At 38.9% G+C, this 15706-nt stretch overlaps 2 protein-coding genes and 1 pseudogene across 2 annotated transcripts; 1 reads left to right on the forward strand and 2 right to left on the reverse strand.

The window, feature by feature from the left end:
• Positions 1-2688: 2688 nt before the first annotated feature.
• LOC110291992 (late cornified envelope protein 1F-like) lies at positions 2689-4372 on the reverse strand. Its single transcript, XM_021159159.1, has 2 exons — positions 4322-4372; positions 2689-3330 (listed from the first exon to the last, which is right to left on the reverse strand). Exon 2 carries the CDS (start codon positions 3305-3307, stop codon positions 2876-2878), a length of 432 nt encoding a protein of 143 aa, XP_021014818.1. The 5' UTR covers positions 3308-3330; positions 4322-4372; the 3' UTR covers positions 2689-2875.
• A 2539-nt stretch (positions 4373-6911) lies between these two features.
• Positions 6912-7304, reverse strand: LOC110291632 (annotated as a pseudogene).
• Positions 7305-13761: 6457 nt separating this feature from the next.
• LOC110290630 (late cornified envelope protein 1F-like) lies at positions 13762-15435 on the forward strand. Its single transcript, XM_021157216.1, has 2 exons — positions 13762-13813; positions 14757-15435. Exon 2 carries the CDS (start codon positions 14779-14781, stop codon positions 15226-15228), a length of 450 nt encoding a protein of 149 aa, XP_021012875.1. The 5' UTR covers positions 13762-13813; positions 14757-14778; the 3' UTR covers positions 15229-15435.
• Positions 15436-15706: the final 271 nt, after the last annotated feature.

The following is a 15706-nucleotide window of genomic DNA, read 5'->3' on the forward strand; positions in this document are numbered from 1 at the left end:
AGATCTCAGAAGATGGAAAGATCTCCCATGCTCATGGATTGGCAGGATCAACATTGTAAAAATGGCTATCTTGCCAAAAGCAATCTACAGATTCAAGCTACTTCTATCTATAAAGCTAATATATGCTTTTGTTGATAGATGGATTTTTTTTCTTTTTTTTTTTGTTGTTGTTGTTTTGTTTTGTTTTCTGAGACAGGGTTTCTCTGTGTAGCCCTGGCTGTCCTGGAACTCACTCTGTAGACCACGCTGGCCTCAAACTCAGAAATTTGCTTGCTTCTGCCTCCCAAGTGCTGGGATTAAAGGCATTCGCCAACATGCCCAACCTGGATTTTTTTTTTTCTTGATCCATTCAACCAGCCTCTGTCTTGTGATTGAAGAGCTGATGCTATGAATATTTAAAATTATTATTGAAATGTATATGTTAAGATCTCTAAATAGGATGTTTCCATCAAATCCTTCCCCACAGAACTTAAGGAACCCTGTAGAAGAGAAGACTGAAGGAATTGGGGAGACCAGACCGAGGACAACAGAACTTGCCCATCTAAAACAACTAAGCAAAGTACATATGAGCTCATAGACACTGAGGCAGCAGTCTCAGGGCCTCCAGGGATCTGTACCAGGTCCTCTGCACATATACTTTAGCTCTTAGTTTAGTTCTTTTATGGGTCTCCCGAATGTGTGAACAAGTAGGTCTCTGATTCTTGTGTCTTCTCTTGGGGCTCTTATGTCTTTCTGTTAGCTTATCTTCAATATAATTGTTTTCATTTTATTTTATTATGTTTTGTTGTTATCTCATAGAAGTCTGTTCTTTTTATGAAAAACATCAAGGGAGTGGATCCAGATGAGAGAAAAGGTGGGGGGAGGAACTGGTAGGAGTAGAGGAAGGGAAAACCGTGTTTCAACTATATTGTATGAGAAAGAAAAATAGGTTTAATACAAAGGAAAAACTGTTTATGTTAAATATTATGGTGGTGGTGTCTTTTGTGTTGCTCTTTGTTCTGTTATCAATAGCACTCTGCATTATAGTAATTATGACTCCAAATTTTATTCCAGTCTATTGATTATGCTCATTCTCTTTCAGACTGAAATACTGCTACCTATATTTTCTTTAAAATTTAATAAAACCTATTTTTATTATTTTGAGTGTGTGTGTGTGTTTGTGTGTGTGTGTGTGTATGTGTGTGTGCGTGCATGTGTGTGTGCAAACATGAGTACAATCAAGCACAGAGACCAGAGGATTCTGATTTTTCTGGAGGTAAAGTTAAAGGCAATTGTAAGCCAACTGACATTGGTGCTGAGAATCAAATTTGAACCCTCTGGGGAAACAATGTATACTCTTAACCATGGAGCCATATCTCCTCACCAAATATAAAAAATTTAGATTCTTTACATAATAGAAATTTTTTCTTTCTCCATCAATGTGGCAGATAGTGTCACTGGATACATGAGCTTTTAGTGCTTGGAATACATGTTCCAAGTTTTCTGGCCTTCAAACTTCCATTAAGAAATCAGACATCATTCTGATAGGGTTTCCTACATATGTGACTTGTATTTTTTGTCTTCCAGACTTCAATACATTTTATGCTCTATATACTTAGTGTATTAACTATGATTTACCACAGGGATTTTCTTTTCTAGTCTTGTCTATTTGGTTTTCTGTATCTGTCTTGTTTCTCTAAGGGGGTGTGTTTCCCAAGTTTGGGTAAGCATTCTTCCATGTTCTTATTCAAAATCTGGTCTACACCAGTGGCATGGAATTCTTCTCCCTCCTCCTTTCTAAAATTAGAAGGTCTTTTCATGGTGTCTTACATTTCCTACAAGATTTTCCCCCGGTGTTTAAAAAAACATTTAATTTCTTTGCTTATTTAATCTCGACTATTTAATATTCTTTGTTTAGGTCAGCTAGATTGTCTACTTTACCTTTGAATTCTGACATTCTGTCTTCTGCTTGATTAACCCTACTTATCAGGCTTCTAGAGTTTTCTTCTGGAGTTATTGTGTTTTTCAATTCCATTTTCATTTAAGCCTGAGTCCTCCTTAATGTTTCTATCTCTGTTCTGAATGATTGTGTTTGTCATTTCCATGGGCTTTATGCTTCTGTTTTTTGAGAATCACTCAGGCGTTTATTGGCTTTAAGTTTATTGAATTTCATCTTATGACTGCTTTTAATTCCTTAAATTCTTGGGTGAAGTTTAAGTTTCTTCTTTCAAATTCTGTGTTCTGTAACTCCTCTAGTTAATTCCGATTGTGAGGAGAGGTTGGAATCAAATCATAGGTTGTTGATTAAATAAGCAATCAAATACCTTCCATTTAAAGGATACATTGTTTGTTAGCAATTTTCACTATAGCAAAGAGGTATTAAATGTTGTTGACCTCTCACATCATACAGGCTCTTATAAATGCTACTATCATACTTACTAACATAATGGAGTAGAATATATAAACATATAAAAATAGATGTGAATCCTTAAAGAAACAGTAACACCAATGGGCAACATATGGGATAGACTGACCATCACTGTAGGCAGTAAAGGTGAGGGAGGAGTCACTGTCCACAACCCATGAGTTAGCCTGCTACTGTTCCACACAGCCCCAGGTTTCTGAATCATCTTTGGAACAACTGAGCCTTGATTGGCAAAACTGATCTGTAAGATGCTTGTAATCAAATGATCAAGAGTCTAGAAAAGATTGTGAGAGAAGCACTTTATTACTTTGTCCCTGAGAATACAGGTCCTTCAAAAGGGGATATCCCACAAGACTACAGCATCTTTGAGCCCAGGACACAGAGAACAGCAGGAGAGAAGAACAGGTCAGGGAAGGTCCACTGAACATGGCTTCCTCCTGAATGGCTTGTCTAAAGTGTTAGGTGCTCAGGTCAGCAGCAGCCCCCAGACTGCTGGCTACTGCCACAGCAGCCACTGCTGCCACCACTGCTGCCACAGCAGCCACTGCTGCCACCACTGCTGCCACAGCAGCCACTGCTGCCACCACTGCTGCCACAGCAGCCACTGCTGCCACCACTGCCACAGCATCCAGAGCTATGGCGATGGCGACGGAGGGATCTGCGGGGTCTGTGGTGGCTCAGACAGCAGCCTCCACCCCCAGAACTGCAGCAGCCACCAGAGCTGCAGCAGCCCCCAGAGCTGGAGCCACAGCAACCCCCTGAACCCAGGCTACAGCAGGAAGACATAGGGGGGCACTTGGGAGGACACTTAGGGGGGCATTTTGGAGGGCATTTGGGGGTCTGACACTTGGGAGGACACTTGGGAGGGGGCTGGCACTGCTGCTGGTTCTGCTGGCAGGACATCTCTGCTGGTGAATGCTCTGGGGCTGTGGAAGAATCATAATGCAAGTTACAACCAGGATCCTGGGTCCATCCTATCCACCTCTAAATATCACTGATAGTCATAGAAAACCCATAGTCATTAGTTTTATTTCTATCAAACCCCAAGATCTTCTGCAGTACTGGCCTGCAGAATCAAATCATCTTATAAGCTTTGACAGGAAAACAAAGACAAAAACAGGTTCTTATTCTTTTAAAAAAATACAATCTCCTGTAACAGCTTCCAAGTTGAGAGATTTCATAGTCTGGAGGCATATTCAGACTAATTTCCTCCTCCAAGTAATAATTCTGAATGACATGTTTTAAAATGCCATTGGACTTGATCTATGGCAATATGCCATATGGTGATTCAGATGAGATTTTCACAGATTCCTCAAGCTTCTGAAACTGATTATGATAGTGATGTCAGAGAAGAAAATGATGACTATTGATCAGTGTTCTAATGCCATTTCATAAAATACATATCTCATTCCTGAAAGCATGAACCAGGTCTGTTCCCTCCTTTCCTGCAAGTCTGAACTCAACATCCCATGTTGACTGGGCGTTGACATAAAAAGTCTTGTGCTGGTATGTCTTAAAAGTTCTGAGTAGCCTGTGATGAAATTCCAATTCATGGCTGCTCTGTCCTCCTTGTTAGTCTTTTTTTTTAAGTTATCCCAGGGCTGTGTTACCAGAAGCCCTTCCTCTTCCTCCTGAAGTCTACCAAGGTTACAGCTTTCTGTGTTTCAGGATCTTTTCCTGAGGGGCTACTCCATGAAAGGGCATATTATTGTCTTCTGATTCAAAATCGGAAGTACCCAGTTCCTTCTACTGCTTTCCATAGAATCAAAGTATCTTTCCCCACCACTTTCCCCCAACACTTCCATCCCCCATCCCATGTTCTGTGTTCTGTCAGTTCTGTAGGCTATTGAGTCCTCCAGATCTCCTCTTAGCTTCCTTCTGGTACAGGCCATGCTCTTGTCCCCAGTGAACACTTACCAAGATGACAGGTAGCACAAGATCCTTGGGCACCTCAGGAGGTGTATGAATGGAGATCTCGGCCTCTCAGCCTTTTATTCTGATCCTAGGCTCTGCCCCAGCCTGTGAGACAGTGGCTGGGTATGACTGACTGGCCCCGCCTTCTGACACTCACATGGTCTTGTGACTAGCAATGACCAAAATGTTCCTTACTAGCCTTCCTCCATGAGGTTCATGGATCCGTCATTCATCTTGGGCTATGACGTAAGCATAAAGCTAGCAAGTGGATTCCTGTCATCCTTAATCTCATGTTTCAAGGATTTCTGTCATAGGAGTACTTCTGTCAGAATGGACAAAATCCTGGTCACAAGAGACCCAGCTGAACCCAGATAAGCTGAGATCACATTTTAAAATCAGTTTATTTGTCTCATTTTCTCTCTTTACCTATATTACTTCAATATCGATGAGGATTATTCATAAAGGGCTTGTAAAAGTCAAAGAGTATCACCAAAAATGGAGAAAATGAAAAATACAAATAAAAAAACAGTAGTTTGTGGAAAGTCTTGTACGTAGTAGCTCTGTGACAAATTACCTGTGTAGGGGCAAGCTATAGACTTTTTTTCAAAATGATTTAAGAGTGATAGATATGATTAACCTATGTCATTCTCATCTGAAAAGTTCATAGTGAACCTCACTATTTAGTATAAATAATACCAACAGAAAATATAAAAATGTAAAATATAGTTCTTTCTAAAGTCAGTGAATCTACTCATTGTTGTTGTTTTAATGTTTTTAAATAGCCTTCCCTTTTATCCTGATGAGAACTTAACTGGGGAAATCCTAAGATTGAAGCAGTATGAGACTCTTAGAAGAAGCAGAGTCATAACTTTGCTCTTCATATTCATGTGAAGTTTTGGATTTCTGAAGGCTATGATGACCAAGGATGAGAAACGAAGAGAGAAGACTTGGGACTGTTAACATCTGTTTCTCCATTTTGACAACTAGGTACTAGGCACTTTTCCATGTGTAGTCAGGTGAGCTTTAAGATCACATGTCCTAAATACTTACCAGGAATGGGCTTGTACCTTTATTTTTAAAGCTCCTCCTTTTTCAACATTTTCTCTGTCCTTCACAGCCATAGTCTTTATACAAAATGGTATTTTTAAATTGTACAAATGTACTCTTTTAATGAAAAGGGTTGAAATTTATTGTAAGCCAAAGTTTTTGAAAAGTCAAACCTGACTATGAGGATTAATTTAAAGAAATATACTAACACAATGAAATATCAACAACCAAAATCAGATTGAATCATATGAGGGGAAATTCATTTTCTCCTTAACAATTGATGGACCCTTCACTGAGAAGCCTTGGGACAAATCTGTTTCGATGAGATTGATGGGCTAAGTGAAATGTGGGGAAGACATACACATATGTATACATAAGGGCAGTGACTACAAATTTGAGAGGTTCATGTCTTTTTTAATCAAAAATCATTTTTCTGGTGATCATCTTTTATCTAACATATCTATCTGTCTGTCTGTCTGCCTGCCTGTCTGTCTATCTATAATCTAACTCACTTTTGCTCTGAGCCTACAACATTGATATGTACCCAGATGCCCAGAGTTCTCTGAAAATTGTCTCCACTGCCAGGCAGATCCAAGGATAGTAATGAATGAGGACCAATGCAAACCATAAACAAAAAAATAAAACACTAAGATGCTTTTGTTGATTATTTTCTTGACTTCATGGTTCTTGATTATGAACTTTGAAGAAGGCAGGGTGGTGTTGTAATGTGAAAAGCTTAGGTAGAAGTGCAACAATGTGGTCATTCCTTAATTCATTTTTCACATCACACCTAAATAGTTAACACTTAGTTACTGCTGAAGTATGTGCCTTGCTGTGCAAGTTAGATTTTGTCAACTTGGTACAAAACCCCAACTGAGAAAATGTCTCAATGAGATTGGCCTGGGAGCAAGCCTGTGGGGTTTTTCTTAAATAATGACTAATGGGGAAAGGCCCAGCTCACTATAGGCAGTATGGTCCCTAGGCAAGTGATTCTGGGATATATAAAAAGGCAAACTGAGAAAGCCAGAGGGACAAAGCTAGTAAGCAGCATTTCTCCATTGTTTCTGCTTCAGTTACTGTCCTTCATTCTTCCTTGGCTTCCCCCAATGGACTATCTACCTATCTAGGATAGGTAAACCAAATAAACCCCTCTAACCTTCAAGTTGATTCTGGTCAGTGTCTTATCGCAGCAATAGAAAGCAGACTAAGAAAAAGTGAGAGATTCAAACTCCAGTGTGAACTATGGCTTCTCCTCAATCTCTATTCAACTATTTATTATTTTCCATCTTACAGTTGTTCAGGGCTGAGCCACATTATTGTCTGTAGTTTGAATATGCTTCTCATTGTAACACAGTGCTATGGCCTTTGGTCATCTGGAAAGTACAAGTCCATCACTCCTGTATTTTGGTGTCACTCATGTGCTAGGCCATGTACATGAGATTATAATGAACACTGAAAACTTGACTAAAGGTTTTTTTTTTGTTTGTTTGTTTGTTTGTTTGTTTGTTTGTTTGGCAGTTGTGCAACTTTATTTGACATGAGCAGGTTAGTTCTCATTCACATTGACCGTCTGTAGATTTTTTAATGTGGTAACAGGCACATAAGTTACCAGCGTGTAGACCTTGTTTGGGGAATCCTCATCCTCTTTATGTTTTCTGAACAAGCATACTCGGATGCGATATGGAACGTTCCTTATTCCCTTGGCCCAGACGGCCTTATTGAGCCTGGTGTCAATGCGCACATCTGGTGTTCCCATTTCCTTCATGGCAAACTTCCGAATTTCTTTGAGTGCCCGAGGAGCACGCTTTTTGAAGCCCGCTCCATGGATGCACTTGTGAATGTTGATGGTGTATTCTCGGGTCACCACCTCGTTGATGGCAGAACGGCCCTTCTTCTTCTCGACACCCTTCTTTGCGGGAGCCATTCTACCGGGCCCAAGTAGGAAAAGCTTGACTAAAGTTTTATACTTTGATTTTCATTAACTAAAATAGGGTACTTGAGACTGGAGAGATGGCACAGTGGTTAAGCATACTTGCTACTCTTGCAAAGGACCTGGGTTTGATTTTCAGCACCCACATTAGATGGCTCATAAAAGCCTATAATTTAAGGGGATCCAACACTCTCTTCTGACACCCATGGTATCAAGCATGAATACATACACACATACAAGTGTTCATACACATAAATAAACCTAAAATACCAGAATGATGTCCACATTGGCTATTTTAAACCTTTTAAACCACACTGTGGACATGATCAGTGATGTTTCAGAATATAAATAACTACTCCTTATGTCTCAGGTTACTACATAACAATGTACATCCTGAGAGAGTGGAGTATGAGGCCATATCTCCTGCTCAGGGTGCTCCAAGAGCTTAGTAATGTAGACAAGTCAGGAATCTCTTCCTGGTTTCTGCAATGGCATGTCTGCAACTCCAAACTCCACCTTCTAGGATGACAAGATTGAGATGCCAGCTGATCCATACCTCTGCCTCTCTGCATATACATACTCAAGTCCTCATTTCACATGTGTGACTATGATGATGTGTGAGTACTATGCCTTCTTCAGGAAGACTGGAATTTAAGGCTCATCTACATACCCTGTAGTATAGGTTTCAGGTTCACATTACCATATGGATAAGAAACAATTGGTTTACCAGTGCTCTATTTGTCAAAGTGTCTCTATTTCTCCATCTCATGCAATATAAGGAATGCTGGTGATCTCTATCCAGAAATGATTTAATCTCAAAAATAGTTTTTCTATGAATTTTACAGAAACCAATGATGAATGAGTTTTCTTTTGTTTTTTCCATTTTACCTATAAACAAGCAAAGCAATGAAGCAGTCATCTTAGAGTCCAAGAGAAAATACAATTAATATTAACATAACAGCATTTAACATTATGTTACAATAGACAAACCTTTAGCCAAACTAATTAAAAGGCAGAGAGATAGTATCCAAATAAACAAAATCAGAAATGAAAATGGAATCATAACAATAGACACTGAAGAAATCCAAAGAATCATTAGGTCTTAAAAGTCTGTACCATACAAAATATTAAAATAAAAAAAGGATGATTTTCTTGTTTTCTTGTACATACCACTTCCCAAACTTAAATCAAGATCAGGTAAAAAATTGAAATAGTCTTATAACCTCCAAGGAAATGAAGGCAGTTACTAAAAGTCTCCCAACCAAAAAGGCTCAGGACTAGATGGTTTTAGAGCAGAATTCTACCAGACTTTCATAGAAGCACTAATACTAATATTCCTCAAACTATTCCACAAAATAGAAACAGAAGGAACATTGCCAAGCTCATTCTATGAGGCCATAGTTATCCTGATAACTAAACTACACAAAGACTCAACAAAGAAAGAGAATTCCAGACCAATCAATCAAAGATCACACTCTCTCTGTGTAGGGTTATCTTTGGCTTCTGATGTCTACGTTACTGATATACCCAATATTTCCTGGCAGTATTCTGCAGTTTATGCTATTTAATATAATAATTTTATCCTGAAATAGAAAATTTGAAAGTAGGTACTTTGATACTTCTGGACTTGAGTTTTCCATGTTTGATTACTTTGTTGGTGTGAGCTCCATTAAATACCATGCAAGTTTTACAGTTGCTTTTCTATTTCACTTAAAGTTTCTATCGTGCAGTATTTGATGATGATTGAATTGAAGTTTGCTTTCTATAATTAATTATTTTCACAGAATATTTCTGTTATTACATTAAAATGGGAAGCCTTCCCATCTTTACTGTTTCTTTCAATGCCTTTCTTTAGTGTCATAAAGCATCAATGTAGAACTCTCTTACCTCCTTGATTTTGTTTATTTCTGGCAATTTTTTTTCAAATGCTCCAATGCAAAGGGGATGTTTCCTGAGTTCTTCCATAATGTGTTCAGTTTTTAATTATACAAATAATACTAAACATGGAATATTGATTTTGTAAAACATTGAATCTGAATTTTTTCTAGTGTCAATTTAGGGCATTTTGCATATAGGTTAATATTTTCTGCAAACAGAGGTAATTTTCTCCTTTTTTGTTTGAATCTTTTTTATGACTTTCTATCTCAGGCCTCTACCTAAAATTTCGTAAATGAAGAAAGTGAACATCCTTGTCTTCTTCTCAATTTACAATGAAATAATTTTACTTTTACTTTATTAGGATTCCTAATTTCTTCACTGCTTGGTTCACAAAGGATGTTTCATTTTCTGTAGGCTTTTTTGGCATCAATGTAGAAGAGTATCATGACCTTGAACCTGTTTATTCATACACTCTATTGCATTTACTGATAAGCCATTGTTCCACAATTCTAGAATCCAAGTACTCAAACCAACTATCATGTTTTTATTATTTAATGTGCTCCATTCTCAATATTTTAATATATTTATATATTTATCAATTTTGTCACATGTATATCATATAGTTTGTTGATGGTTACCATTTATTTCTCCTACTAAGCCCTTCAAGAGCCCCTTCTAAATCCAAGGGAAGAAGTGGGAGGAGAAGGCAGAGAGGGGGTGGGTAGGAAAATCTCACACAATAGATGTTAGTAATGCCACAAGAAAGTATGTATGTGTGTGTGTTTTACTATCACCAGTAGGCAGTGATTCACTGAAGTACAGCATAGAGTAGTATAGATCCATAACCATGCTATGATAATTCTCCTTATGTCATTGGCGAATGTTTGACCAAAAAGATGACCAAAAGAATATGAACTATTGTGGCTATTTAGGGTTATGAACCAGAAGCTGATGGTTAAGATCTTTTTGAAAGCACCAATCACTTTTGTCACAGTGCATAGGCAAACACTTTGGTACTAATGAGGGCATTTACAACATGCTGATTACTTTTAAGAGTCTAAAAAAATGCTATATTTGTTTCTGGTGGATGGGAGAAAAAGTCTTCAAAAGTATTATCCTACCAGGACCTTATGAGCTATAGTCATGGCAGGAATGGCATAATAGGCCCATTGGGACAATAGTGGCATAGATATTATGAACCAACCTTTTCCTGGTAGGATTAAGATCCATGCAGAAATATATAATTTATGTGCTATTTTTTTAGAAATAAGATGCTGTTGTCTGTGCTTATAATGAAATTTGGTTTTCAGTTATATTTTACTCTGCTGTATGTAGTTTTCTGCTCATTTTTAAAATTAGCATGTCAAGTAGAAAGTTATTTTCTTTTGATTTTGAGATTTCAATACAACTATGTCATCATCCTATTTCCTTTTATCGCTCCAAAACACTACCACACACCCCTCTTTGACCGTTTTCAAATTCATTGCCTCTTTTTTTTAATAATGTTTATTATAGACAGAAAATTGAAACAAATTCCCAATTTTTTTTTTTTTGCATCAAGACCCCAAATGTATTGAGAAAGGCCCAAGGCTTAAATGCACAAGCAAAAAGGGAAGTACAGATACTTATCAGCGGGAGGGGTGGGGCAATATCTCTGTCAACACAATGTTATCTGTGGATGTATTTTATAGCTAAACATTTTATATTAGGCAACTCATTGATGTGCTCTTTCCCAGGAAAGACTTTGCCTGCTCTCAGCATTTCTTAGTCCTTTCAGTAGGGTTGAAGCCTCAAGGACTTTCCTCTGTTCACTTTGAATGCTTATTGTTGCTATTGTTCAGCTCATGTTTAGGCAGCCATGCTGGTGAGACTTTATGGGTATGACCTACGATATTATTAGAAGACACATTCTCATAGGAAACTCCCTGATCTTCTGGCCCTTACAATTTTTTCACTTGCTATTCCATAATGACAGTTGAACCTCTGTTGCTGAAGTTGTTATGCAGATCTTTTGGAACTGATCCTTACAATCTTCATTTGTTGAATGGTTGTGGTATTCTTTAATTATCTCTGTTTAGAAAAGAATTTTTACTTAATGAGGAGTTGAGGACTACACTTTTGTGGGGTATAGAGACAGATATCTAGAGTGTAGTTGAGGGTTATCTGATAAAGTAAATTGATTTTGATAAGTTTTCCTCCAATACTCATACATCACTAGCCCTGGATAATTGTCTAGGTTTCAATACCCGGCATGATTTTCCTCTCATTGAGGAGATCTCAAGTGTAATTGGAGAGCTATTTGATAACCCCAAGCATATGCCACAACTGCAACTTTGGGATTGTCGATTCCTCCTGCTTTTTGTTGGGCCTCATAGGAAACACCTGATAACTGAAAACCTCAGACTGTCAACTGCTTACTAGTCATGGTATTCGTATTAACTTGAGGCTTAAGTCTCCAGAGCTCACACTCAAGACTTGGTTCTAGTTTTCTTCCAGCTAACATGCTACTCATACATACCTATGCTCATGCAGGTCACCTGAGAACCTGGGTGTTGTTCTGCACAGAGGCATGAGTGTGGACTAGTTGGTATCTCAGCCAAACCATTCCAGAAGTTCCAAGGTGAGGCAGACATAACTGCTATTGTGGAAACCAGGGATCATTTCCTGACTTCTCCCAATAACTAAGGCTATTGTAGCAAATGGGCAGGAGAATAAAGTCAACAAAGTTGAAGCAGTGAATGATTTTTCAAGGTCATGTGGCCACACATACCTCACTCTGTCTCAGAGGTTAGATCTTTGGGATGATCCAAGTCTTTAGAAATATCTGTCTCTAAGCTTAGATATCAATAAAGATGCTAGTGAGAAACATAAACAACACCAAATATCTACAGGATGAATGTGTTCAACTACTGAGGATAAGAAAAAAATCATGAATTCTAAAAAAGGTTAAGGAATTTATCTTGACTATATTAAACATCATAGATTAAAAGGAAAGAAGGTGAAATCAAGCTGCATTATCAAGACACCTAAAAGATGTAACATACATTTTAGGGAAAATCATAAACAAAGACCAGAAAATAGCATCAATCACCTCTGAACACATTTGAGAGAAGGTAGAAAATTCTGCAGCATAAGTAGCATAAAAGGCTGTTGTCATAAAGCTATTTATTTCTCTTAAAAGTCCTCTGTAATGACTTTGGATAGCTATTGTTGGGAATGTATATGGCCCATTAGCTGCTTTGTCTCACATGCAGGAGTAGACTAACAATATGTCCCAGCATATGGTCCATTCCTGTGTTATTTTATAGGTGAACAACATCATTCTTTTCACATCATGTGAACTGTTTTCTGACTTTCTTCTTACTAATGTGCCATCTGGCATTACCAGGATATCATGTAGTTTATATGAGAGAGACAGGCCGGCTTCTGTAGAGATGTACAGCAATATTGAAACATTAAAGACAAGAGTATTATATTCCTAAAGAAAGATCAGATTTAAATTCATGAAATATTCAATATGAATATATTTAACAAGACAAATGTAAAGAAATAGGCAAAAATAAGAAAATTTACTCTCCTTGGTAATGTTCACTGTTTTATTATTTAAATAAGTATTTTATTTGCAAAAATCTGGGTTTCCCAGGACATTTTCATAGATATTATGAGTATCTCCATCTTCTTTTAATTGTTTCCAAGCTACTGTTTTATTTTTTATTTGTATGTTTGTGTGTGTGTGTGTGTGTATGCATGCTTGTTTGTGTATACAATTTTTACCTTTAGAGTTAAGAACAGGGTGTTAGATGCCCCAAAGCAAGAATTATAGTTTGTTTTGAGTTGCCCCTCTTGGGTTCTGGGAATCAACCTCAGATCCTTTCCACAAAAACAATATGCATTCTTCACTGATAAGCGCCTCTCTTAATTGCTGTGTTTAAAAAGCAGATTACTCACCCATATTTAGAGGTTTACATACATGTCTGTTGTATACCATATAAAATGATGCTCTTTTTCTATGAGACATTTTTAACTGTGACTTGAAATTTCATTAATTTTCATATATTCCAAATATATTCTATTTAATATTCCATTGTGATAGTTTAAGTGCAAAATGACACAGGCTAAATAAACTTTCAGAACCACACCTCAACATTTCTTGGTGCTGAGCTAGATCTATCATGTAGGGTTTTACTGCTGTGGATGTCTAAAGTTCATACACATAGGGACAGCTATAGAAGTGTGTGGATGAAACTAGTCATGCAAGAAACTTCAAGGTTTTATTAGCTCAATGTGAGCTATAGGTTGCAGAAGTCACAGAAAGAATCAAAAGGAGGGTGATGGAAAAATGGCCAGTTCCTAACACAGATACCCTGTAGGAATGCCAGGTTTAAGTATCTAGGAATTCACCTCTTCCCTTCATGCCTAAGTCATCTTCTATGATAATTGCAGCATGCCTTGGTCTCAAGAAGGCTAGTGACCTATCACAAAACTATGTGGGTGTCATAAGGCAGGGCATCCCATCTCTAGCCACTGTATCACAGGCTGAGACAGAGCCCAGGATCAGAATAAAAGGACCTATGGACAGGGTGCTTCCATCCACTCACTGGCTGAGAAACCCACAGATCTTTGTGCTACCCTTCATCTTGGTAAGTGTCCACTACAGGTAAGGGCAGAGTCTGCAGAGTGAAGCCAGACTAGAGATAGACAGGAGTCTAGGAAGGATTCCTGGGCCTTGTGGCCACATTGATATGTTATGTTCAAATGTGAGGTTAAGGCAATGGCAGCATAGTCAGACACTAGCCACAGCCGTGGTTCTGAGAGACATGGGAAAGCATTGATTGGATACTCTGGTTCTGGTGAGCACAAAGTAAGCTCAGTGTATGGGACCCCATAGGATGAGATGATTAAGCACAGAGGACTATACATCTGAACAGTTTCCAGGGGGTTGGCTTTTGAAGAAAAGGCTTCCCCTCCTTACCAATGAAAAGCTAAGGACAGGAAAGTCAGCAGTGTCTCATTTTGGCTTGGAACAGAAAAAGAGCCCAGCTTCTGGGATCAGTTCATATATTTCTCTGATCAATAGGACACCACCAGGATGACACTGACCTTGCCACCATTAGTCTGAGAAGGTGGTGATTTGTATACAACTGAATCCTTCCCTCAGAACAGGGGCTTGTGTTCCCAAGGAATGTCTGAAAGGGTTTACACATTTGTCAAAGGCTGATCTAGAAGATCCTTTGAAATGCTGACCTTAAACTAAAATCATCTTCAAGTAATGTTTGTACTTTTCTTTATAATTCGTTATCTCTGAAGGAGCACATATACATAGACTAAGAGTAGCAGACCTTTTTAAATGTCATTAGATAATTATTTACTGCTCCTGGATTAAAAAATAACCCCAGTGTATCATGTGCATGGGTTACTGATGTTTAAAGACATGAACAGGATAGGACAACCTGTGAAAATATTATAAGTGAAATGACTATAGATGTTGTTTCTACAAAGATCAGGAATCCTTCTGGAGGGAGGGGGCAGAATTGGTCAGGTAACCAGTGTCTGGTGTCTAACATGGATGTGATTCTCTCACAGCTCCTGAACACCCACAACTGAGATGTCCTGCCAGCAGAGCCAGCAGCAGTGCCAACCTCCTCCCAAGTGCACCCCCAAGTGCCCTCCCAAGTGCCAGACCCCGAAGTGTCCCCCAAAATGCCCCCCAAAATGTCCTCCCAAGTGTCCCCCTGTATCATCCTGCTGTAGCCTGGGTTCAGGGGGTTGCTGTGGCTCCAGCTCTGGGGGGTGTTGCAGCTCTGGTGGCTGCTGCAGCTCTGGTAGCTGCTGCAGCTCTGGGGGTGGTGGCTGCTGCCTGAGCCACCACAGGCCTCGCAGATCTCTCCGTCGTCATCGCCACAGCTCTGGATGCTGTAGCAGTGGTGGCAGCAGTGGCTGTTGTGGCAGCAGTGGTGGCAGCAGTGGCTGCTGTGGCAGCAGTGGCTGCTGTGGCAGCAGTGGTGGCAGCAGTGGCTGCTGTGGCAGTAGCCAGCAGTCTGGGGACTGCTGCTGATAAGTGCCATGAAGATCTCAAACATTCTATGCAGAGGAAGCCACGTTTGGAAGACCAGCCCATGTTTTCTGCTCTCCTTTTCTTCAGTCCTTCATGTCTTCATCTGTGAAATGCTGAAATTCTATATCAAGTTCTAAAACTGTCCCAATGACCTAATGCCTTTCTTCTTCAGTATTTTATGATAATAAAGTCTTCTTTATTGAGTCTACCAAAACTCTTGTTTATCTTGGTCAGGGCTGCTATCACATATTAGTTTTAACATCTGGGGATCAGTGGTGCCTTGAATTGAATAGAATCTAACATTAGTTGACTGAGTCATATAACCAGAAATATGGATCACTCTACAGAGTATAGGTAGTAAACTGTCTGTCATCTTTTACTATGCACAGATGAGGCCAATCCAACTGGCATATTCAGTTTAGGCTACTTTCCTTTTTTGGCTATCTATGTGCTTTCTCTGGTATCCTGAACTATCTAC

The sequence above is a fragment of the Mus caroli genome, chromosome 3, assembly GCF_900094665.2.
Source record: "Mus caroli chromosome 3, CAROLI_EIJ_v1.1, whole genome shotgun sequence".
Lineage (NCBI taxonomy): Eukaryota > Metazoa > Chordata > Mammalia > Rodentia > Muridae > Mus > Mus caroli.

Coding starts and splice junctions, on each gene's coding strand:
- LOC110291992 (XM_021159159.1), bottom strand. CDS start 3,307: ATGTCCTGCCAGCAGAACCAGCAGCAGTGCCAGCCCCCTCCCAAGTGT.
- LOC110290630 (XM_021157216.1), top strand. CDS start 14,779: ATGTCCTGCCAGCAGAGCCAGCAGCAGTGCCAACCTCCTCCCAAGTGC.